General features: G+C 52.5%; 2 protein-coding genes across 3 annotated transcripts in view; one reads left to right on the top strand and one right to left on the bottom strand.

Annotated features, from left to right (window-relative positions):
• Nucleotides 1-25,188, bottom strand: part of BCAS4 (breast carcinoma amplified sequence 4) — an 87,771-nt gene that overhangs the window by 22,467 nt on the left and 40,116 nt on the right. The window contains exon 4 of one of the 2 annotated variants that reach the window (XM_003815262.6): nt 18,613-18,747. The exons of the other annotated variant lie outside the window; for it this stretch is intronic. Coding sequence (XP_003815310.3) covers nt 18,613-18,747 — 135 coding nt within the window. The remainder of the gene's footprint in view (nt 1-18,612; nt 18,748-25,188) is intronic. 2 annotated transcript variants of the gene reach the window in all.
• LOC103785506 (thymosin beta-4-like) lies at nt 19,684-20,292 on the top strand (the record flags this gene model as incomplete). The annotated part of the gene is made up of 1 exon (XM_034947741.2): nt 19,684-20,292. A coding segment is annotated over one exon (216 nt), but the record flags the coding sequence as incomplete, so codon positions are not given.

Here is a 25,188-nt window from a genome sequence, read left to right as displayed (position 1 = left end):
TGTTGCTATCCTGGTTGGGATATTGTGCTATGGTTTTGAAGCATGTTACCACTGGGGACAACTGGGCACAGAAAGGGATCTCTCTGTGTTCTTTTTCGAGGCAGGATCTCACTCTGTCGCCCAGGCTATAGTGCAGTGGTGCAATCACAGCTCACTGCAGCCTCAACCTCCCAGGCCCAAGCAATCGTCCTACCTCAGCTTCCCAAGTGCCTGGAACCCCAGACATATGCTACTATGCCCAACTAATTCTTTTTTTTTTGAGATGGGGGTCTCCCTATGTTGCCCAGGCTGGTCTCGAAATCCTGGGTTCAAGCGATCCTCCCGCCTCAGCCTCCCAAAGTGTTGGGATTACAGGCGTGAGCCACCGCGTCCGGCCTCTCCATGTTATTTCTTGTAACCGAATGTGAATCTACAATGTTCTCAAAAGAAAATTTCAATTAACACACACACACATCCAGAGTTGGCTACACCTCTCCACCTCCGCCTGCCCCCCTCAACCTGCGCCAGGCCACCAGCACGTCTCCTGGACCATTCCAGCGGCTCTAAGCTCCCTAAGCTCCACACCGCACACCTGGCATCTTCCCTCTACATGCAGCAGAGCGGTCCCAGTAAAACAAGGGCTGAGCAGGTCTCAGAGCCTCCAGGCTGAGCCTCCCACTGGCCTCAGAGCCTACTCCCTCCACTGCCTGAACTCTTTGTCCCCAGGCCCTCATCTTCCCTCCCCCAGGGCACCAGCCACCTGGCTCTCAAGTCACCTCCCCAGAGGCTCTCCCTGGCCCCCTGTCTCCTCCTCCTCAGACACCTCTCCTTTCCCTTCCTTACAGGGCTCTCCCTGGGGCATATCACACACTAGGCCATCGCCAGGGCCAGGAGCAGGCGGCCTCTACTCCTTCCACGCCAAGGGTCTGAACAGTGCCTGGCTCACACAGGTGGTTCAAAGATAAGTGCAGTCGGCCCTCCACATCCGTGGGTTCCACATCCATGCGTTCAACCAACATGAATCAAAAATATTCAAAACCGAGGCTAGGCGTGGTCGCTCAAGCCTGTAATCCCAGCCCTTTGGGAGGTCAAGGCAGAAGGATCACTTGAGCCCAGGAGTTCAGACCAGCCTGGGCAACATAGCAAGACATTGTGTCTACATTAATAATAATAATAATAAATTAGCTGGGCATGGTGGCATACCTGTAGTCTCTCAGCTACTTGCGGGGGGCTGAGGTGGGAGGATTGCTTGAGCCCAGGAGGTCAAGGCTGCAGTGAGCTGAGATCTCACCACTGCACTCCAGCCTGGGTGACAGGGCAAGATTCTGTGTCACACAATAATAATAATAATAATAATAATAATAATAGCAAGAGCCTGTCTCTACAAAAAATACAAAAGTTAGCCAGGCGTGGTGGCACATCCCTGTAGTCCCAGCTACTCAGGAGGCTGAGGTGGTAGGATTGCTCGAGCCCAGAAGTTTGAGGCTGCAGTGAGCTATGATCTGTGTCACTGCACTCCAGCCTGGGCGAAAGAGTGACTGTCTCACCAAAAAAAAAAAAAAAAAAAAAAAATTCAAGAAAAAAAAAAAGGATGGTTGTATCTGTACTGAACATGTTCTGATTTTTGGTCATTATTCCCCAAACAATACAGTGTAACAGCTATCTATATAGCATTTACTTTGTTTTTTTGTTTTTGAGACAGAGTCTCACTCAGTCACCCAGGCTGGAGCACAATGGCGCGATCTTGGCTCACTGCAACCTCTGGCTCTTGGTTTCAAGTGATTCTCCTGCCTCACCCTCCCAAGTAGCTGAGATTACAGGCGCTTGCCACCACGCCCGGCTAATTTTTCTATTTTTAGTACAGACAGGGTTTCACCATGTTGGCCAGGCTGGTCTCAAACTCTTGACCTCAGATGATCCACCCACCTCGGCCTCCCAAAGTGCTGGGATTACAGGTGTGAGCCACCATGCCCGTCCAGCATTTACTTTGTATTAGGTATTATAAGTAATCTAGAGATGATTTAGAGTATATGGAAGGATGTATGTAAGTTATATGCAAATTCTCTCTCTATATTCTCTGTATTAGAGACTCAAGCACCCATGGATTTTTGATAACTGAAAGGGGTTCCTGGAGCCAAGCCCCATGGATACCTGGGATTACTGTATTAACTTGAATGAATGAATGAATGAATGAATGAATGAAGATGGGGTGGAGGTTTGGCAGCAGAGTTAAGCCTGGCCCAGGGGCTGGAGTCGCTAGTTCTTGGCAGCTCCCGGAGCAGACAAGCAGGCTAAGAGGGGACTGTGCGGGGACGGGATGGGCATGGAGGTGGATGGAAGGAAGCTCCAGGCAGCAACACTGTGGGGTGGTCTCCAGGCTCAAGAACCCTAGAGACAGAGGGAAAGAGGAGAACATCCTGCTGGCTGAGCCGCCCACCCTCACCCCACCATGGACATTCTCAACAGAACCAGAAATGGGGGACTTCTGATGGGGAATAACTCACTTCTCAGGGCACAAAGCCTTAGAGGCTTCCCACTACCTGCCCATTCCCTCAGTGAGACTCATGTTGCTTATGGGAATAAGGGTGGGAGTGGAGGTGGGGGTCACAGAGGACCTCGAATTTGCACTTTGACATCCCCCACCAAAGCCCCAGAGCTGCTAGCATTGAGAGCAGAGTCCCTTCATCCAGCGCAGTAAACTGTCCCATTTCCAAATCCCTCAGATGGCAGCGGTCCCCCTTTCTAGCTGTGTGACCTTGGCCAAGTTACTAACCTCTCTGTGCCTCTGTTTTCTCATCTAAAAATGGGGGCTAATAATTGCTCCTACCTCATAGGGCATTATGCTCATATAATGGAAAGTGCTTACAAAATAGCGTTCAGCTGGGCGAGGTGGCTCAAGCCTGTAATCCCAGCACTTTGGGAGGCTGAGGCAGGCGGATCACCTGAGGTCCGGAGTTCAAGACCAGTCTGACCAGCATGGAGAAACCCCGTCTCCACGAAAAACACAAAATTAGCCAGGCATGGTGGCTCATGCCTGTAATCCCAGCTACTCGGGAGGCTGGGGCAGGAGAATTGCTTGAACCCGGGAGGCCCAGGTTGCGGTGAGCTGAGATCGCGCCATTGCACTCCAGCCTGGGCAACAAGAGCGAAACTCTGTCTCAAAAAAAGGAAGAAAATACTGCTCAATGAGTGAAGGCTCATTTCATTCTGAACAGGGCTCCCTGAATTCATATGCTTCTAAAATGCCATCATTAGCTTGTGAACAGCACAAACGTACAATGTTATAATGTTGCATTTTAAGTAATTAAATGCATTCAGTTTCAAAATATGAACATTTAAACTAAATCACAGTTATGGGAGCCAGTTCTGATACTGCTTCAATGTTTAACTTACAAGGAGGCTTGAAAATTACAAGTGCCAGAACATCTCTCAGCCACTAAGGGATGTGACTCATCAATCAATCAATCAGAGGGTCTGGCACACAGTAGGTGCTCAATATATGACTGCTGGCCAGAGAGTGAGAGCTTATAGGAGGCCACATGTCAGGCACAAAGATGCTGGCAGGCAGCCCTGCAAGCAGTGCCCCCATGTCTCTCCAAGCACTGACCGCTGTCATCTGAGCCCCTCCTGCCCCGTACCAATGCACACACTTCCAGGGGCACTGCCCAAGGCCTCTGGAGCCAGGTCCAGGCCAGCAAAGAGCTACCAGACACAAAAGGGACAAGGAGGCTGGAAGACTGTGATCACCAATCCTGATCAGGGTGGCACCTTGAAATTGGCGCTTGGAGATGCCCAGCCCCGAAACAGCCACCTCCCTGCTCCAGCTTCTCACTCCATTTAAAAACCAGCATCTCCCTCTCCGGCTGAGGTTCCCAGGTTAATTATTAGGATTCCCTAAGTAACAGGAACTTTGACCTTGACTTTGGGCCTGGCAGCATGACAAGGTGTGATGTTATCAGCCAGAACAGGCATCGGGATGAACTCACTGCCTAATGAGACACGGTTTATTTTCCCAGCAGAAAGTTGACCAGGAACAGAGCCAAGTACTTCCCAGGCTCCGCGGGCATCAAAGGGATTGCACCTTTTCCAGACCCAATCCACAGCTGCAGGCAGCAGGCAGGAGTCTGCATTGACAAACGACTCACCTCTGCACACTGCTTGATTCCAGAACCTGCGTTCCGACACCGACCACACCTGCCATCCCCTGCCGGGCCCAACCTCGCTCAGGAATGCCTGCGACCCAGCAGCCTGTCGTGGGCTGTGCTGCGAATGCCACACATGGGCCAGGCTCTTCCCTCCCACAGGCCTTTCCCAGCCTGTCCTCTGCAGCTTCCCTTGAGCTCGTTCCTCTTTTCCTCTGTGAGGCATGGAAGTGAGATGCATGCAGCTCACCTTGTTATTATCCGCTGATAGTTTCTGCCCGTGAGTTTTATTCTCCAGAGAGACCCTAAGCCCAGGTGGGGACCCAGGTCCACCATTTATTCATCCTCAGGTTCATGGCTGTTGTTACTAACAGTTCCCCCGTACCAAGTGTTGCTCTCTAGTGACGCAGTCAAAAGTGTCCCTGGGGGGCCCTCCTGTGGGCGCACTTATGCCCTGATGTGGACATCAGGGCTCAGAGAAGGGCAATGGGTGCCCACGGCCCAGCCTGGGCCGGCCAGGCTGGTGGACGGCAGACAGACTCAGACCTGTCCTATCCCCGCCAGCCCACACCCTTCCCCTTCCCCTTCCAGTCTGAGGAGGAAGGGGTCCCAGGAAGGTCTCTTGGAGGAGCCAGAGATGCAGGTGGGGGTGGGGCGTGAAGGGGGATGAAAGGATTGTGGCCTGGGGGACAGGGGGCACAGTGAAGGTTTGCGATTGTGTAGGTGACATACAGAGAGACATGGGACAGAGACACAGGCAGGAGAGACAAGGAGATGGAGTGGCACAGATAGGGATGCAGAGACACATGGAGAGAGGCAGAGACAAGCAAGATGAACGCAAGAGACATGGATCCAGGCAGCGACACAAAGATAGAGACAGACCAGAATACCAACAGAGATGGAGATGGGAAGAGAGACAGCAGGAAACAGAACTGTTGGGGATGCAGAGCCAGAGGCCGAAATCTCCACCAATCAGGGCTGGGGGTGAGGGTGGGGCCTTGCCTGGGCCCCTCCCCCAGTGGTCAAGATGGAATGGAGGGCTGAAGATGGGAGGAAGTGGGAGAGGTGGGACCCAAAGGGGGACCCAAGACACCCCCCGCGGGTGTGCCCAGGTGGGCGTGGCTAGCCCAACCCCTCATGACCCAGCATCGCTTGAGACACACCACAAACCCGGCCACCCCTGAGCACCGGCGTGCTCCTGGCATGAGCAGTGTGGAGGGGCTGACCCAGATGGGCAGCAGCTCAGAGGCGAGTGAGCCACTCCATTCAATTCCTGCAGGCGAGATCCGTGGTGGCCGACATCAGCGCACGGCAGGAAGCAGGCGACAGGTTATTCTGTAAACAGCAGCTTCAGGACTTGGCTTTGGCAGCCTTGAAGACGTCAGAGACACACCTAGGGTGCCACATGGTGGGGGGGTTTGGAACAATCAGCCCCTCCAGAGAGAGCTGTCTACAAAAGCAATCCTCGCAGCCCACCCTAACTGAGCACCTACTATGTGCTAGCGCTGTGCCAAGTGCATAAGTGAATCCCTTCAGGCAGCCTGGAGCTCAGGACTGCAGGCTCTGGAGCCAGGCAGCCTGGGGACACCTCTTCTACCTCCTCCCGCTGACTGTGGGGAGAAGCTCCACCTCCTGCTGCCTCAGTTGCTCTTTATAAAATGGGGCCAATGATAGCAACTTGCCTCACTACACAGCAGCTGAGCAGGTGAGTAATGAGGTCAGCGCAGAGCGTCCGGGTGCCTGCCTCACGTGAATACTCAACAAAGCACGCCACTCTCCACAACTTATGTGCCTCAGCTGCTAGAACAGCGCCCACATCAAAATACTGCTACTTAGAAGCTGCCAAATGGAAAGCAAATCATGCACGTTCAAATCCTCGACCTGAGGCCATGAGGCTGGAGAACTGCCACCCATTTCACAGAGGGGGAGGTTGAGACTCTCCCAAGGCCATGGAGCCAGCCAGCAGCACCACGAAGATACAAAACCCGGGACTGTTTGGCTCCAGAATTCCTGCTTTCATATATTTTTTAACTTTGTATTCTTTTCCATATTTATAAGGAAACTTTTTCATATTTATAGGAAACATATAAAAGCAATGAGGGGACTATGATGAGTCCCCACGTACCATCACCCAGTCTTGACAGCTGTCATTCTTCTGGGCCAGTGGTCCTTAACTCGGGGCAATTTTGCCTCCGGGGACAGCTGGCAATTTATGGACTCCTTTTTGGTTGTTACACTGCAGGGAGGGTGCATCTAGCGAGTGAGGCCAGAGATGCGGCAAAACACCCAGCACTGCACAAAACATCCCGCAATTCATAAAACAGCCCCCAGTGCACAAAACATCCAGTGCACAAAACATCCCCGAGTACACAAAACACCCCCCAGTACACAAAACACCCCCCAGTACACAAAACATCCCCAGTACACAAAACACCCCCCAGTACACAAAACACCCCCAGTACACAAAACACCCCCCAGTACACAAAACACCCCCCAGTACACAAAACATCACCAGTACGCAAAACACCCACCAGTACACAAAACACCCCCAGTACACAAAACACCCCCAGTACACAAAACACCCCCCAGTACACAAAACACCCCCAGTACACAAAACACCCCCCAGTACACAAAACACCCCCAGTACACAAAACATCCCCCAGTACACAAAACACCCCCAGTATACAAAACATCCCCTAGTACACAAAACACCCCCCAGTGCACAAAACACCCCCCAGTACACAAAATGGTCCCCACAGCAAAGAAGGACCTGGCCCCAAATGTCCACAGTGCTGAGGTTGTGAGGCCTGGTCTGCATCCTTGCTCTTGGTTATCCCCCTCCAAATGCTACAGGAACTGGATCCGCAATCTTAAGGGCGAATGGGGTTTGCATTATGATACGAGGAGCTGCGAGGGACAGAGTTTCTCTATGATGAGTGACCCTGAAGGTGACATTCCGATTAGAAAGGGGGGTGTTGGCTGGGTGAGGTGGCTTACACCTGTAATCCTTTTGGGAGGCTGAGGCAGGCAGATAACTTGAGGTCAAGAGTTCGAGACCAGCCTGGCTAACATGGCGAAACCCTGTCTCTACTAAAAATACAAAAATTAGCTGGGCATGGTGGTATGTGCCTGTAGTCCCAGCTACTCGGGAGGCTGAGGCAGGAGAATTGGGTGAACCCAGGAGGTGGAGGTTGCAGTGTGCTGAGATCACACCACTACACTCCAGCCAGGGTGACAGAGCAAGACTACGACTCAAAAAAAAAAAAAAAAAAAAAAAAAAAGAAAGGGGATGTTGTTAGCTGCATTCATTGACACTTCATATAAGACTAAGAAAACATCATGTGTTTGGCTCAAAAAGTAGGAGTGCCAGGTGGAAAGAATGTGGGGGGTGTAGAGGGATCCCACCAACTGCCTCCCTTGGCACTCACCCAGAACCCCTTTTGCAAAGTGAACCCAGACCAGCCGTGGGCCCTGGCACCCCTCACATCCTTGATGATGTCCCCCACTGAGGAGACTCAAATGCCAGGCTGGGCAGGGAGAGGTGGGTACCCACCCACGAGTTCATGTCCTGGGTCCTCTGGGTGCTGCCCGGTCACTGCAGATCATTGCCAAGGCCCAGATGCAGGCCCCTGAACCAAGGGCCCTGAGGAGATTTATTTAAGCCTCTCAGACCTGTTTTCAAAATCAGTTGATTTCACAGAAAATCTGCATCCGCTCTTTTAAAATGTGCAAGGCCTCGGCCGGGTGCGGTGGTTCACACCTATAATCCCAGCACTTTGGGAAACCAAGGTGGGCGGATCACTTGGGGTCAGGAGTTCAAGACCGGCCTGGCTAACATGGCGAAACCTCATCTCTACTAAAAATACAAAAATTAGCCAGTCATGGTGGCGGGCACCTGTAGTCTCAGCTACTTGGGAGGCTGAGGTAGGAGAACTGCTTGAGCGTGGGAGGAAGAGGGTGCAGTGAGCTAAGATCAGGCCACCGCACTCCAGCCTGGGCAACAGAGTGTAACTATAAAAAAGAAAAAAGAAAACACACACACACACACAAAGCCACAAAAAGTGCAAGGCCTGGCCACTCTGGTCTCTGTTCCAGGCTGCAGCTGAGGGCCCCGCCTCCCCTGCCAGTCACAGCCCCAACCTGGCCTCTCTGCATCACTCAGGGCCTTGCCTGGTCTCAGTGAGTGTTTGAATTTCAGTTCCTGGGGTGTGAAGAATGTGGGACTCTGGAATCAAATGGGCCAGGCCCTGGCTTTGTTAAAATGTTCTAACTCCTCTGATCCTCGGTTTCCTCACCTGAAGAGTCGGAATGGAGACAGTTACTCTGTACTGGGTGGCCTGGGGATGAACCAAGTAGGGCAGGTAAGTGCTGCTTGTGGCAGCCCAAAGACAGCCCAGAACACTCCAGCAGCATCAGAACTCTCATCACCATGGCAAAGACAAGACACAGGCCCCACCCTTGAGCAGCTCTCAGGCTAGGGGAACAACAGGAGAAAATGCAGATGAGGCCATGTGCCCGCCAGGCAATGAACGAGGGTTTGGGTTAGGGGACCCCAGAGGAAGGCTGGCTGGGGGAACCCAGGCGGCTTCCCAGGGGTGGGACCGTGTGACTGGGGCTTTGAACAATAATGAACATTGCCAGGTGGGGAGCGGGAAGGGTTTTCCAGGGAGGGGAACTGGCATGTGCAAAGGCCGCAAACAATGTCCAACAACCCCAGGATGGCAGGGCTGGGCCCAGGGCACTGCTGCCACAGGGGATGCCCCTGACGGTGGTGCTGCTTTGAGAGAAGGGCATGTTGAGGGTCCCACCAACCAGGGCAAAGTTGGGGTGCTTCCACATAGGGCCCAACAAACAGCACCCCCCCAAAAATGAAAACTTCTTGTTGTCGGAAGGAACTTTCTCCCCTCTCATCCTCAAAATCTCAGCAAGAATGAAATGCCTGAAAAACACAATTTGATTCCCAAACCAGCCTGCCAGGAACCCTCCGTCCCCCTATAGCACTCCACCAAAGACCTTGAAGGAAACAAACCCGGGAGGTCCCTGGGAGCCGTGGGGAGGGGGCTGGTAGGTGGGGGCTGGGACCCGGCACCCCTCGGCCCTCCACAGTCGTGGTCCTCATATTTGCTATCTGCTCCTGCTGCATTTTTACTGCAAGGGCTGATGGGGGCAGCAGGAGAAGCAGTGGCTGGTTCAGGGCCGGGAGAAGGCGCCTCACAATTTCCTCTCCCTTCTTGTTTGTGTCTTACCCAGCCTCCACCACCAGATAAAGCTGAGCTGTCGGCCTCCTCCCCGAGTCACCTCCTGCAGGGGGATTCTGCAGGGGAGAGACCCAGCACCCCCACCACTTGCAGGGCTGGACAGGAAGGGGAGAGGAGGCAAGGGGCGGGAGCTGGGGGGTCGCTGGGGGAGGGGAGCACACTGAGCCTGGCACTGACGACTCCTACAGGCAGCCCGGGCAGGGCAGCTCCGCCCATGGCCTCATTACCTCCCTTACAGCCTTGAAAATCCTCTCCAGCCTTCCAGTGCCTGGACACGCCCCCTAAGAAATCTGGGAGGCAGGCAAGAAGTCTTCAGAACATCCGCTGATGACTATTTATTGAACACCTACTATGTGCTCTACCGGGGGGAAACTCAAACACACCAGCAGGCACCAAAGTGAGCACGGTAGGCCAGATGCTGGCTGGGCAGGGACGCCGCTCAGGGGCCCACTCAAACCTCTGCTTCTTCATGAGAAGCCACAAGGGCAAAGTTGGGGTGCTTCCAGATAGGCCTCAACAAACAGCAACCCCCCCACCAAATAAAAACTACTTGCTGTCAGAAGGAACTTCCTCCCCTCTCATCCTCAAAATCTCACATGAAATTTGCTTTTTGGCAACTAACTCAAGTTAAATATATCCATATACCACGCTGGCCGAAGAGCAAGTGTGGTTGAGGCAGAACTAGCCCAAAGATCTCGAGTTTGCAGCCTTGGCAGTTGAAGTTTCAGTCCCTGCCCTTGGGAAGCTCACAGAGGGAGGTAGAGACACACCTGACCAGCTGACCAAGGTCAAAGCTGGATCAAATCCCAGCTCTGCCAGTTACACTGTGTGACTCTGAGCAAGTGAAGAGCCCCCTCTGAGCCTCAGGTCCTTTCTTTGTAAACTAGAATAATAGCATCTGCCTCTGGTGTTGTTACAGGAAATTGAGATGAGGCACAGAAAGCCCTTCGTATACAGTAGGGGCTCAATATAACTATTGGCTGTTAGTCATGTTGCTGTTTAGAGTTGAAGAGTTCCAACCAGGGCTGGTGCATAAAAGTGGAGAAGATGCCGCTCTACTCCTCCCTGGTCTCAAATCCTCCACAGTGGAGGGGACGAAGAGGTACAGGTCATCAGCCTAAAGTCCAGAGCTGGGGCTATGCTGGGTGCAGCCCATGGTACAACACAGTTTTATTATTTTTAATTTTTTAGAATAGAGACAGGGTCTCACTGTGTTGCCCAGGCTGGTCTCGAACTCCTGGGCTCAAGTGATCCTCCTGCCTTGGCCTTCCAAAGTGCTGGGATTACAGGTGTGAGCCACTGCTCCAGCCACAACATGTTTTTCCACACAGTATTCAACAGTTAGAAAAATACTGACTTTTTGACATGGGAAGACTCATAAAACAAAAAACAACAACAACAAAAAACCCTCCAAATGTCCAGCTTTCTCCCCCATATAGGAAAACCTGGTGACCACTGGCCGCCATTTATGCGAGGCTGGCGCCAGGCAAAGTTCCACTCCTGTACGTGAGGCATGGGGTCTGCAATTCGCCACAGTCCCCACCTCCCTCCTGCCTATGCCCAGAAGACTCACTCACTCATTGCTGTTACCAGATCACCCTGGGAGCGCTGCAACTGTGGGACCAGGTGACATCTCACACCCTGCCTGTCCTGGCTCTGCTTTGCTCCAAAGCCACCCTGGCTCCCCTCCAGCCCCTCTGCCCATCTTTCTTTCTGGGAAGGTCTCAGCAAGCACGGTCTCCCCAGGCCTCTGCTGCCCTGGTGGGGGTAGGGGTGAACAGGTGGGCCAGGCAGCCCCAAGTCCCAGCCAAGCTTCCCTCCCCCAGGGCAGCACTGCTCTGTGCAGGAGTCAGGAGTTGGCCCAGTCAGCTTTGCTGTCAGCCAAAGAGCTTCCCTGGGAAGCACCGTGTTCTTCTCCATCAGAAAAATTAATCAAAATGACACCTCGTGAACAAGATGTTTTGGCGGCAGAAAACAAACAGTGGTTTACAACAAATTAGTGAGGCTGCTCTGTGCCTCTGGGCACGTGAGCCAGGAGGAGGGCCGGCCTGGCACGGTCAGCAGGAAGCTGGCCCGGCCAAGGGGACACCTGCCGTGGCCTCTGTGCACTTCCGAGGTCCGCAGCCCGCAGGGCTCCAGCCCCATTTCACACTTTCACTTCCGCACATGCCTGAAACCATCTCCAGATGTGAGGGGCCCTCCGCAAGCAGGCGCTGGGCTGATGGCTGCCCCCTCTAGCAGGGTCTCAGGGACATTTGTCTGGAAGACCTGGGCCCCTTTCTGGAGCCTCTTTTCTTTCCTCTGACCGGACAAGGGCCCTGAGACCTGGCAAGGGGAGGATTCCAGAGAGCTCAGGGCACAGCATTAGATATTTCCAGGGGAGGAAACATTCCAAACAACCAAACCTGCAGCCTGGAGGGCACCCACGTGCCCTGCTCAGCTCTGGTGTTCAAGTCCTAAGACGTCACAGACCCTGAATGCCAGCCTGAGCTCAGAGCAGAGAACGAGCCCTGGTTTCTTGCCAAGTGAAGCAAATTTGGCCAAGTCACTCCCCTGCTACAAGAATCGCCCTTAGAATAGTGTTAAATTCCTCTGTGTGGCCTTGAGACCCTGCACAATCTGGTCCCTGCTACCTCCCAGACCTTCTCTCTCTCCACTCTGCCCTGGCTCATGCAGCCCACGCTGGACTGGCGATTTCTCAAGCACCAAGCTCAGGTGTGTTGCAGAGATTTTGCAATGGCAGTTCCCTTGGCCGGGAGCGCTCTTTCTTCTGACTCCACACTGACACTTACTCATCATCTAGCTCTCAGCTTCCACAGCCCCTCCTCAGAGGCCACTCCTGACCCCTCAGACCTGGGATCCCTTTTAATTTTTTGTACATTTTATTTTGCAGAGACAGTGTCTCACTCTGTCACCCAGGCTGGAGTGCAGTGGTGCAATCTCGACTCACTGCAGCCTTGAACTCCTGGGCTCAAGCAATCTTCCCACCCAGCCTCCCAAGTAGCTGGGACCACAGGCATGCACTACCATGCCCAGCTAAAGGGCCCCCTTTAGAAACAGCCATCTAACTGAATTTTCTGTTTTTTGTTGTTGTTGTTGCTGTTGTTTGAGACAGAGTCTTGCTCTGTTTCCCAGGATGGAGAGCAGTGGTACGATTATGGCTCACTGCAGCCTTGACCTCCTGTGCTCAAGTGATCCTTCCACCTCCTGAGTAGCTGGGAATACAGGCATGCACCACCACCCCTGGCAAAGTTTTGTATTTTTTTTGGTAGAGATGGGGTTTTGCATATTGCCCAGGCTGGTCTGGAACTCCTGGGCTCAAGTGACCCACCCACCTAGGCCTCCCAAAGTGCTGGGATTACAGGCATGAGCCACCGTGTCCCACCTGTAACTGAATTTTCTTTGAATTTGGTCACTGTCTGTATTCTTGGACCAGACACAAGCTCCCTGAAGAGATCACAGCTCTCTACCAAGGCAATATGTGATGGAAAGAAGAACGTGGATTCATATCCTCATGTCCAACTGTGTGATCCTGGGTAAGTTAGTTACCCTCTCTATGCCTCAGTTTCCTCACCTGTAAGATGGAGATAGAAATAGCACCTCCCTCGTGGGATGTTATGAGGATTGACAAGCTGAAAACAGTGCCTGGCACAGCAGGGCTGGCTCTGTCAGCTGCCCCGTGATTCCCGCTCACCGCTGAGCACTAAGTGTTGAGTCTGTCCTGGACCACTCCATTCCTCACAAGCAAAGCTGGCTTTTCAACCGGGTGCAGTGGCTCACACCTATAATCCCGACACTTTGGGAGGCCGAGGTGGGTGGATCACTTGAGGTCAGGAGTTCGAGACCAACTTGGCCAATGTGTCGAAACTCCGTTTCTACTAAAAATACAAAAATTAGCCAGGCATTGTGGTGCGCGCCTGTAATCCCAGCTACTCGGGAGGCTGAGACAGGAGAATCGCTTGACCCCAGGAAGCGGAGGTTGCAGTGAGCTGAGATCACTCTACCGGCTGGCTTTTCAGGTGGCCGACGCTCTTCCGCTCCATGCTCGGAATCCCTCCTGAGAGTTCCGGAGCTTTCCTCCTCTGCTTTAGCGTGGGCCCTCATCATTTTCCATCAAATCCAAACAGTTTTCTAGCAAGCAAAGCCTCTCATGAACCTGCCCGTGCCGGCTCACTGACTCAGTCAGACTCTCTGAGGCTTAATTTTTTTTTGAACTTTAAAGATATTATTTTAAGCTGGGCGTGGTGGGTCACGCCTGTAATCCCAGCACTTTGGGAGGCCGAGGTGGGCAGATCACCTGAGGTCAGGAGTTCAAGACCAGCCTGGCCAACATGGCAAAACCCTGTCTCTACTAAAAATACAAAAATTAGCCTGGCGTGGTGGTGGGCGCATGTAATCCCAGCTACTCAGGAGGCTGAGGCAGGAGAATCGCTTGAACCCGAGAGGCGGAGGTTGCAGTGAGCCGAGATTGCACCACTGCACTCCAGCCTGTGCGACAGAGTGAGACTGTCTCAAAAAAAAAAAAAAAAAAAAAAAGAGAGAGAGACTGAACGTGACCAGATCATGCAGCCTCTTGCAGGCCATGACAAGGAGTTTGGATTTTATTCTGAGGTCACTGAGAAGCCATCTCGGAACAATTCAAAATAACTTTAAGATCTCAAAAAGGTATTATTTTAATAATATCTATAAATTAGAGACGTGGTCTCCCTATGTAGTTCCCAGCTCAACTGATCCTCCCACCCTGGCCTCCCAAAGTGCTGGGATTATGGGTGGAAGCCACTGTGCCTGGCTGTCTCTGAGGCTTACAAAGCCTAAGAGACTTGCCCATGGTCACACAGCTAAGACATGTCACAGAAGGGGCTTAGCTACAATAAAAGAGAGGGGCAATTCTTATTAAAACCTCACAATGTTATAACGATCAATATAAAAGCATAACTAAAAACTTTTCGTTTATATAGTGCAGCATGAAAATGTGGACTTTTGTGCCATGAAATACATGTGTCGTAGCATGGTCATGCGTACATTTTTGTGGCTGGGCGCCAAGGGCCTGGGGCACAGGCTGGCTCCGTCTGTGAAGCAAATGCCTCTTTCTCAGGCAGCTCAAAGGTAGGGCTGAGAGGCCAGGATCCAGTCGGAAAGCTGGCTGAGGGGGATCGCTAGTATCCCCAGGTCACTTCCTGCACCGGACCCCTCGGGCCAGCCCAGGCCACAGGCAATGTCCACACCAGCACCAAGTCACCTGGGCAGCGGGCAGCCTGCCCTCTCTGGGGGCTGCGCCTCTGGCGAGTGGTGTGGCTCCTCCCACAGGGGCAGAAGCCCATGCCAGCATTCCCGTGGGGCCACCCAATATCCTTGTCCCACCTCAGCCCTCTCCACTCCACGGACCCTTTGGAGGCAGCACGGGTGGGTGAGGAACAGACAGCCCAGGGGCGCCACATGGCCAGGTCACCCTGACTGGCTGCTGCGTCTGGATGGTCACTGTTCGGGCCAGCCTGGGGTCGGGGGAGGCCTCAAACACCTGCCTCAGGGGAGCAGTGGGGTCCTGGGGGAGAGACCAGGAGAGAAACCAAAGCTCTCCGAGCCCCCGGCTGCCTGGGCCTCTCAGACCTATGCCGGGCATTGGAACAGGCCCCGGGAGAAGGGCTTGGTGGAGATCCAAGCCCTTGGTGGAGACTGGAATGTCAGCCTCTGAGGGTGATGGCCCTTCAGGGTCAAGGAAAGGAGGTGTCCACCCTGGGGGAGGAGGCGCTGAGGGGAACTGACTACAGACGGCACAAAATCCCAGCTTTGAAATAATCAAGATGGAAGACACTGAGAATGCCTGGGCACCCTACGAGGACTCTCACCTCCCAGAGAGCAGGTCCGGGGGTCAGGGAGGGCATAGAATGGACCAATGGGGTGCAGGGCACCAGCTCTGGGCCCAGACATCACAAGTTCAAATCCCAGCTCCACCATTTTCTGGGTGGGCAAGCAACTTAACCCCTCAGTGACTCGGTTTCCTCATCTGTAAAACAGGAACAACGACCACACCCTCTTCACAGGGTGGGGTGTGAGGCGACTACAGAGTCGGCCCCAACACCAGCGGTGATGATCATCATTCTGCAAGGGCCCCTCCAGCTCACACCCTGGAGCAGCCACAGCCCTGGAGCCTTCAGGTCTGCACACACATACGCACACACTAGGCTGCACCACCTCCCCCAGACAAAGCCCTTGTGGGGCCAAGAACAACACACTGGGGTTGCTGAATGACTCACCCACCCCTGGCCAAGACGCGCTTCCTGGAACAAGTCACTGCAGGTAGGTCTAGGGGGCTCTCCAAGGCTTAGCAAGGCCCAGTGTGGCGGAGAGGAGAGGGTGCAGGTCCCAGCATGCCCCAGCCACACCCCGGGGGGGATGCCACATCCCTGCAGCAGGAGTGCTGGGGGGACCTCAGTTTCACACCCCACAGGCCTGGATTCCAAACCCAGTAGTGACTCTGGATAGGTGATTCTCCATCTCCAAGCCTCAGTCTCTGCCTCTGTAAATGGGAACACTAGCACCAACCTCATCGGGATGACTGTGCAGACTGCAAGAAGTGTATTAAATGACAGGCAGGACCCACTGTTAGGATACTTGGGTTCTAACAGGACATGGGCAGCCAAGGTCCTGTGTCCTTTCTGCCCCCCACGTGTCTTAAATTTGTTTTTTGTTTTTTTTAATTTTCAGAGATAGGGTCTTGTTCTGTTGTCCAGGCTAGAGTGTAGTGGCATGATCATGGTTCATTGCAGTCTCAAACTCCTAGGCTCAAGTGATCCTCCTACCTCAGCCTCCTGAGTAGCTAGGGCCACAGGTGCATGCCATCACACTTGGATACTTTTTTGTAGAGACAAGGTCTTGCTTTGTTGCCAAGGCTGGTCTTGAACTCAAGCAATTCTCCCACCTTGGCCCCCCAAAGTGGTGGGATTATAGCCATGAGCTACCACATCTGGCCCCTAATGTGCTTTTTTTTGTGAGACAGGGCCTCACTCTGTTACCTAGGCTGAGTGCAGTCATGCGATCTCGGCTCACCTCCACCTCCACCTCCCAGGCTAGGCTCAAGTGATCCACCCACCTCAGCCTCCCGAGTAACTGAGACCACAGGGATGCGCCACCATGCCCAGCTAACTTTTCTATTTTTTGTATAAATGGGGTTTTGCCATGTTGCCCAGGCTGGTCTCGAACTCCTGGACTCAAGTGATCCACATGCCTTGGCCTCCCAAAGTGCTGGTATTACAAGCATAAGCCACCATGCCCGGCCCCAAATGTGCTTTTAAAGCCATCAGTGGGAAATGTTACTCGGGAATGGTCACCATAAGTTGAGGGAGAGGACAAAGGATGCAGCTCATGACTTCATTGTCTTTGGAAAGCAAAGAAATGGAGTTTGTCTGAAGAGGGGCAATCCCAGAGGGCTTCTCACAGGAGGTGTCTTTAACTTGGTCTCTGAAGGATCAAGAGGAGTTCCTAGACCATGAGATCTGGGAGGCCACTGTCCAGCTGTTACAAGCTTGGGCAAAACACTCACCTGGAAGCAGGCAGGTGAACAGCACATGCCTCAGGCAGGTGAACAGCACATGCCTCAGGCAGGTACAATGAGGCCAGGAGCCTGTGACTGGAAAGCACATGTCCTATCAGGCATTTCAAGTCGCAATGTTTAAATACATTGCCTGGCCAAATAGAATGAGTTGACATGGGCCAAATTCTGCCCACGGGCAGAACCCCTGACACTTTCTGAAGTTTCATTTCCTCACCTGTTAAATGGAGATACTGTTAGTACCCAGCACACAAGATGGCTGGGAAAGATAAATGAATTACTGCATATAAAATGCCTAACGCAGAGCCTGGAACCTCGTAAGCACTCAATAAGGCCAGGCATGGTAGCTCATGCCTGTAATCTCAGCACTTTGGGAAGTCAAGGCAGGAGGATCGCTGAAGTCCAAGAGACGGAGACCAGCCTGGGCAGCAAAGCGAGCCTCTGTCTCTACAAAAAGAAAAATTAGCCAGGTGTGATGGTGCGTGCCTGCAGTCCCAACTACTTGGGAGGCTAAGGTGGGAGGATCACTTGAGCCCAGGAGTTCCAGGCTGCGATGAGCTAGGATCACACCTGCATTCCAGTCTGGGTGACAGAATGAGATCCTATCTCAAAAACAAAAAGCACTCACTAAATGGGCTGCTGTGATAAAGTGGAGATAAGGTGTGGACAGGTAGGAACAGTGGAGACAGGGCAGTAGAGGGGATACCTGCAGGCAGAGCCCAAGGAGCCACAAGAGGCCCCGCTAGGTGACACCTTTCCTGTGAAGGGGGCAAGTCACCAGAAACAGGCGCTCCAGGCCCGTGGCCTCAGACAAGTCCCCTTATCTCCTTCCCTGAGCCTCCGTCTTCTCACCTATAAAATGAGGGTGATTGGCCAGGCACGGTGGCTCATGGTAATCCCAGCACTTTGGGAGGCCAAGGCAGGTGGATCACCTGAGGTCAGGACTTCGAGACCAGCCTGGCCAACATGGTGAAACCCCATCTCTACTAAAAATACAAAAATTAGCTGGGCATGGTGACGTGCACCTGTAATCCCAGCTACCTGGGAGGCTGAGGTAGGAGAATCACTTGAACCCAGGAGGCAAAGGTTGCAGTGAGCTGAGATCACGCCACTGCACTGCAGCCTGGGTGACAGAGTGAGACCCCATTTCAAAACAAGACAAAAAGGACACATGATCCTTCCTTCCTTGCGGGGCCATGGAGAGGATCCCAGGAAGACAGAGGAGAGACAAGGAAGAGAACAGCCTTTGCAGGCCACAGAGAGCCATATGCAGGAGGGACGCCCGTCCCCCTTCCCCAGCTTGTCGGGCCAGCTCGAGGCTGACTCCTGCCTCAGGAAGGGCAACCTGGCCGGAATTCTAGATGTCATCCTGGGCACTGTCCCTAAGTGTGCAAGGATGGGCAGGAGGGCGGGAGCTGTTTCTGCTCACCACAGTAACCTCAGATGGCACTCAGCAAACAGTAGGCGCCCAATAAATGGTACATGAGCACACGAACCGTCACAGCCCAGGGCTCACAGGGGACAGAGAAAGGCTGAGGTGCCTGGCCGCCCATACCCGTTTCCTGTCTGCAGAAGTGAAATGTGCCCCCCTGAACTCTGCTTCCTGCGCGCTCCTCCCCACGCTGGGGTCGGCGGAGGGAAGGGGGAGAGGCCCTCCCCTCACTTCTCGGGGCAGGATACTCACGTTCCTGAAGGAGGGGAGCCCTGCGGATCCCAGCCACCTCCGCAGGGCCTGCGGGAAGGCCCCATGGTCCCGCTCAGCCTGAAGCACGTCTGCTTCCAGGAAGGCGACGTGGTGTCCAACCATCTTGACGAAGGCCTGAGGGACATGGAGAAGCCATGATGCCGCATCTGTGCAGGCTGGAGCCCATTCCTGGCCACACTCCCTGGGCTGGTGGGGACTCCAGGCCTTTCATCACTGTGACCAGCCTCCCTCCAATGGGGCTCCCTGCAAGGCAGCAGGGCCTGCTTAGCTGGAGGGGCACCTGCAGAAACCCTGACAACGGTCACAGCTCCCGCTGGTGGCCTCTTGCTTTTTCCCCATAGGGACCCTGTTCTTAGCCTCCATTTTAGAGGGGAGGAAAATCAAGGCTCAGAGAGGCTGGGTCACCTGCTCAAAGTCACAAAGCCAGGAAGTGGCAGGGGCAGGGGCGGGGGGTCTCAGGGCACAGTCATCAGATTTCAAAGCCTTTTTTGTTAAAAGTTGATTTTATAGAAATAGCCCAAATGCTTATTTATTTATTTGTACTTTTCATCTACATTAAGGACACACAATTGCTCATTTTAATAGTGGATGTGCTGTATATTCGAACTCAGAAGCCACCAAGGGCCTGGCAGGAAACAAGCAGGTAAAGGGGGCCTAATGGGAAGCAGGGTCAACCAGAAAGCTGAGTCCAGGCCCACAGGGACCACTCAGCTCCAGGCCTCAAGTGCAGAGCTGCCAGTTTCAAGAAGAAAAAGGGGTGCGGTGGCTCACGCCTGTAATCCCAGCACTTTGGGAGGCTGAGGCGGGTAGATCACCTGAGGTCAGGAGTTCAAGACCAGCCTGGCCAACATGGTGAAACTGCGTCTCTGCTAAAAATACAAAAAGTAGCCGGACATGGTGGCACATGCCCGTAATCCCAGCTACTCGGGAGGCTGAGACAGGAAAATTACTTGAACCCGGGAGGCGGAGGTTGCAGTGAGCTGAGATCGCACCATTGCAGTCCAGCCTGCGCAACAAGAGTGAAACTCCGTCTCAAAAAAATAAATAAAATTGGACAACTCAGTGGTGGCCACTACGCAGACCAGACTTCGCTCGTTCTCGCGTGCCTCGCTCCGCTTTTCCTCCGTAACCATGTCTGACAAATCCGATATGGCTGAGATAGAGAAATTCGATAAGTCGAAACTGAAGAAGACAGAGACGCAAGAGAAAAATCCACTGCGTTCCAAAGAAACGATTGAACAGGAGAAGCAAGCAGGCGAATCGTAATGAGGCGTGCGCCGCCAATATGCACTGTACATTCCACAAGCATTGCCTTCTTATTTTACTTCTTTTAGCTGTTTAACTTTGTAAGATGCAAAGAGGTTGGATCAAGTTTAAATGACTGTGCTGCCCCTTTCACATCAAAGAACTACTGACAACGAAGGCCGCGCCTGCCTCTCCCATCTGTCTATCTGGCTGGCAGGGAAGGAAAGAACTTGCATGTTGGTGAAGGAAGTGGGGTGGGACAACAGTGAAATCTAGAGTAAAACCAAGCTGGCCCAAGGTGTCCTGCAGGCTGTAATGCAGTTTAATCAGAGTGCCATTTTTTTCTTGTTGTTCAAATGATTTTAATTATTGGAATGCACAATTTTTTTAATATGCAAATAAAAAGTTTAAAAACTTAAAAATAAATAAAATTAAAATAAATAAAAAAAGAATTCTGGCTGGGCATGGTACCTCATGACTGTAATCTCAATACTTTGGGAGGCTGAAGCCAGGGAGGGTCACTTGAGGCCAGGAATTTAAGACCAGCCTGGGCAACATGGTAAAACCCCATCTCTACAAAAAATTGAAAAATTAGCCAGGCATGGTGGCATGTGCCTGTAGTTCCAGCTACTCAGGATGCTGGGGCAGGAGGATCACTTGAGCCCAGGAGTTCAAGGCCGCAGTGAGCTACGATCAGACTCTCTGGATTAGAATCCAAATTCTACCTCTCAACAGTTACTTGTGTGCCTTTCGGCAAGTTACTTAACTTCTATTAGCCTCCATTTTATTATCTGAAAAATGGGGATTAAAAACAATATCAACCTTGGCCAGGTGGAATAGCTCTCATGCCTATAATCCCAGCACTTTGGGAGGCCAAGGCAGGCTGATCACTTGAGGCCAGGAGTTTGAGACCAGCCTGGCCAGCATGGCGAAACCCCATCTCTATTAAAAATACAAAAAAAATTAGCCGAGTGTGGTGGTGCATGCCTGTATTCCCAGCTACTCAGGAGACTAAGGTACGAGAATTACTTGAACCTGGGAGGCAGAGGTTGCAGTGAGGGGAGATCATGACACTGCATTCCAGCCTGGGGGACAGGGCAAGCTCCATTTCAAAAAACAAAAACACTAACCTTATTCAACAAGTAGAGTGCTTAGTACATATTAAGAGCCCATCAAATCTCAGACACTATCATTTTAAAAAGGACATTCAGATTTTACGAAAAATCTTGTTTTATTCAATGTTAGCAATAAATCTACACTTTAAAAAAAAATACTGTTCAGGCCCAGTAAAATGTAACTCACCCATTTGTGACCTCTGGTGTCTGTCTTTTCATACTGTCTCTGTGCTCAGTACATGTATGGGCATGTGTTAGTGTGCATATGCGTGTGTGTACATGGCTAAAGGCAGCAGAGGTGGGGACTACAGTGCCATCTCAGACAAGGCAGCACCTCTGTGGCCTGCTTTGTTCCATTAGTAAAATAGAAAAGATTTTTCTCATACCAGGAACAGGAATGAGGACACCTCAGTGCTGGCTGCTTCTGGGAAAGCCTCTCCTTCAATAATACCATGAAATGCAGTCCTCCCAAGACCTGTCAGGCCTCCTGCCATCTAGCCCTACCTTCCCTCCTCCCTCCACGCGCTTCCCTTTGGTTCCTTTAAAGTGCCCAGCCTCACCCCACAGGGCCTCTGCACCTCCACTCCCTGCCTATAGCGCCCTGCTCTCCTTTCTCCATGGGGTGTGGCCCTGCTTGTGTGTGTGGGTGTTTGTTTGTTTGGTTTTTTTTAAGATGGAGTCTCACTCTGTCGCCCAGGCTGGAGTGCAATAGCGTGATCTTGGCCCGCTGCAACCTCTACCTCCCGAGTTCAAGCAATTCTCCTGCCTTAGCCTCCTGAGTAGCTGGGATTACAGGCAAGCACCACCACGTCCAGCTAATTTTGTATTTTTAGTAGAGACGGAGTTTCTCCGTGTTGGTCAGGCTGGTCTCGAACTCCCGATCTCAGGTGACCCACCCGCCTCAGCCTCCCAAACTGCTGGGATTACAGGTGTGAGGCACTACACCCGTTCTAACTTTGTATTTTTAATAAAGACGGTGTTTCACCATGTTGGCCAGGCTGGCCTCGAACTCCCGATCCCAGGTGTTCCACCTGACTCAGCCTCCCAAAGTGCTGGGATTACAGGCGTGAGCCACTGCGCCGAGTCCGTCTTTCAGGCTTCCATCTAACTGTCCCTGAGCACCTGATCTCATATAGCCCCGGCAGGCACTCTGGAGCCACCCAGATTCCTGGTCTTCACAGCCCTCATTGCCCTCTGAAATTCTTATCTATTCATGGTCCACGCCCTTTAGAATGTGGGTTCTAAAACAGAAGCTGCTGAGTCAGCACTGTTCACAGGCCAAGAGCAGAGCCTGGTCCAGGAGACAGGGCCCATATGGGTGGCGGATGCATAAATGCACACGTGCATGAATGAATGAATGAATGAGTGAATGAGTGAGTGAGTGTATCCTTAGCAAAACGACATTGGGTGAACCCAAGATGGAGGCTTCTCTCGTGCTGCTGCCACCCTGGGGTTCTGGCTGTAGCAGGGCTGAAAGGCTGAATCAGCCACGTCATATGTGTGTGTGTGTGTATGTGCAGATGTGTGCATGTGTGTGTGTGTAGAGGTGGGTGGGTGGGAAATGGGCCAGGAAGCATATGCCAAGGGCTCTAGCCTCAGAAGCCTGGCTCAGCCAGCACATATGCTTGTAAAACTCAGACGAAAGTGCCGACTCCCCTTGCTCCAGCCGATTCCAATTTTACGCTCCCAGCGTTAATACCAATCTGGTGGAGAGTGTGAGGCGAAGCTGAGGAATGTGTACTCGCGATGTCTGAACTGTCTCCAAAATGCCTGCCAGTGAGGCCAGCCCAGCCAAGCCGCAGCCAGAGAGGCTGAAACCTGGGCCAGGGTAGCTCCGACTCCGGGGAGAGGAGATGCACACGTCCACCCACACAGCCAGGATGTGGTGGCTGCAGGTGAGCGACAGGGCCCACCGCTAATCTTAGCCACCCTGAGGGCTGGGTACAGGGAGCATGATTGATTTCTGCATATTTTCCTCTTCAATAAAGATATACTACTTTTATAATCAGCTGAGAGGGAGGGAAGGAAAGCCTCATTGTTTAAAAATATATTGGCAAGTACCGAGGAATTTGAACACTTTTTCCCCCCTGGACACAGGGGTCTTGCCATGTTGCCCAGGCTGATCTTGAACTCCTGGGCTCAAGTGATCCTCCCACTTCGGCCTCCCAAAATGCTGGGATTACAGGCCGAGCCACTATGCCTGGAGAATTTGAACACTTCCACCAAAGAATTCCCAGCTTCAGAGCATGGGTCCTGTCCAGAAAGGTGTGTTGATATCCAGGAGGGGGGATCATAAACTTTGAAACCCCAGTTCTACCACTGCCCACCTGTGTGAACTCAGGAGAGTCACTTCTCATCTCTGTGCCTCGGCGGCTTTTTCTGTAAAATGAGACTAATAGCAGGACCTTGCTCCTGGGGTTGCTGTGGAGTTGAAGTGAGTTCTTATGTGTAAAGCACTCATAGTCCCTGGCTTGTAGTAGGCATTCAAAAATACTAGTTTTTGTTGGCTGGGCATGGTGGCTCATGCCTGTAATCTTGGCACTTTGAGAGGCCAAAGTGGGCAGACTGCTTGACCCGGGAGTTCAAGATGAGCCTGAGCAACATGGCAAAACTCCATCTCTACAGAAAATACAAAAAATTAGCTGGGCGTGGTGGCACACACCTGTAGTCCCAGCTATTCGAGAGGCTGAGGTGGGAGGATCGGTTGAGGCCAGGAAGTGTGATTGCACCACTGCACTCCAGCCTGGATGACAGAGCGAGAACTTGTCTCAAAAAAAAAGTTAGTTTTTATTAATACAACTGATAAAGGGTCAAGTTCTGGCCTGAGAGGTCACCCCATGGTTTCCAAGCTCTCACCTGGCAGGTCACACTGATTCTGAGGGCAGGGTGGACTTACACTCTGTGGAAGCCACTGACACTCTAGTCACCCCAGGACTCCCGGCTGGCAGGGCAGAGCAGTGACTGTCCATCCTGGACAAATTATCCCTCTCTCAGCCTTGTGGACAACTACAACCACCATAATAGTTTGTCCTTGCTGAGCATCTGCAAGATGGCAGGTGCTGGTCTCATTTAATCCTCACAATGACTCTGAGGGGTGGATGGCACATTCCCTTCCTGGAGATGGGGGTCTTCCTTGACACTGACTCTAAGGGGGTTGGTGAATTACCAATGGGGCAGATCAGAGCCCCAGCTCTCTGACTCTGGAGTCCACCTGCCCTATACAATGTCAGGTTCTCAGCAGGTCCCTCAGTTTTATTGTTTGATGTCACACACTTGAGCTAACAGGAAGTACATCACCAGCCAGGCGCAGTGGCTCACGCCGGTAATCCCACCACTTTGGGAGGCTGAAGCGGGCGGATCACGAGGTCAGGAGTTCGGGACCAGCCTGACTAACATGGTTAAACTCCGTCTCTACTAAAACTACAAAAGTTAGCCATGTGTGGTGGCACGCGCCTGTAATCCCAGCTACTCAGGAGCCTGAGGCAGGAGAATCACTTGAACGTGGGAGGCAGAGGTTGCAGTGAGCCGAGATCGCGCCATTGCACTCCAGCCTGGGCTACAGAGCGATACTCTGTCTCCGAAAAAAAAAAAAGAAAAGAAAAGAAATACATCATCTCCCACTTGATCTTAAAATCCATGGCCCTCTTGGAACCTCACTTAGGACTCCCCCCTTTTAATGGAGCATCAGTTACAGAGAAATCTCTCTCTACTCTAAGGAAAGCAGACGTGCAGGGGTGTTGACAGGAGGTGAGTGCCACTCAGCCTCAATGTTGGTGAGACTCTAGGGCAGAGTAAGGTCTGTTTCAGCCAGGAGATTCACGCCCCACGGTGGTGACAGTTGCTTCTGAGCTCCAGCTGTTCCCAGAAAGGAATGGGGAGAGCTTGGGGTTGGTCTTCTAGCACCTGGTCCCTCAGCAGTCCTGGCTCCTGTTGGCATCTGAGTTTGCAATCTCTATCTAAAACTTATAGTAGGCCAGGCATGGTGGCTCACGCCTGTAATCCCAGCACTTTAGGAGGCCGAGGCAGGTGGATCACAAGGTCAAGAGATCAAGACCATCCTGGCCAACATGGTGAAACCCCGTCTCTAATAAAAATACAAAAAATTAGCCGGGTGTGGTGGCAGGCGCCTATAGTCCCAGCTACTTGGGAGGCTGAGGCAGGAGAATCGCTTGAACCCGGGTGGCAGAGGTTGCAG

This window comes from Pan paniscus, chromosome 21 (assembly GCF_029289425.2).
Source record: "Pan paniscus chromosome 21, NHGRI_mPanPan1-v2.0_pri, whole genome shotgun sequence".
Classification (NCBI taxonomy): domain Eukaryota; kingdom Metazoa; phylum Chordata; class Mammalia; order Primates; family Hominidae; genus Pan; species Pan paniscus.
The sequence above is the reverse complement of the archived record's forward strand: the minus strand, read 5'-3'. Positions and strand labels throughout refer to the sequence as shown.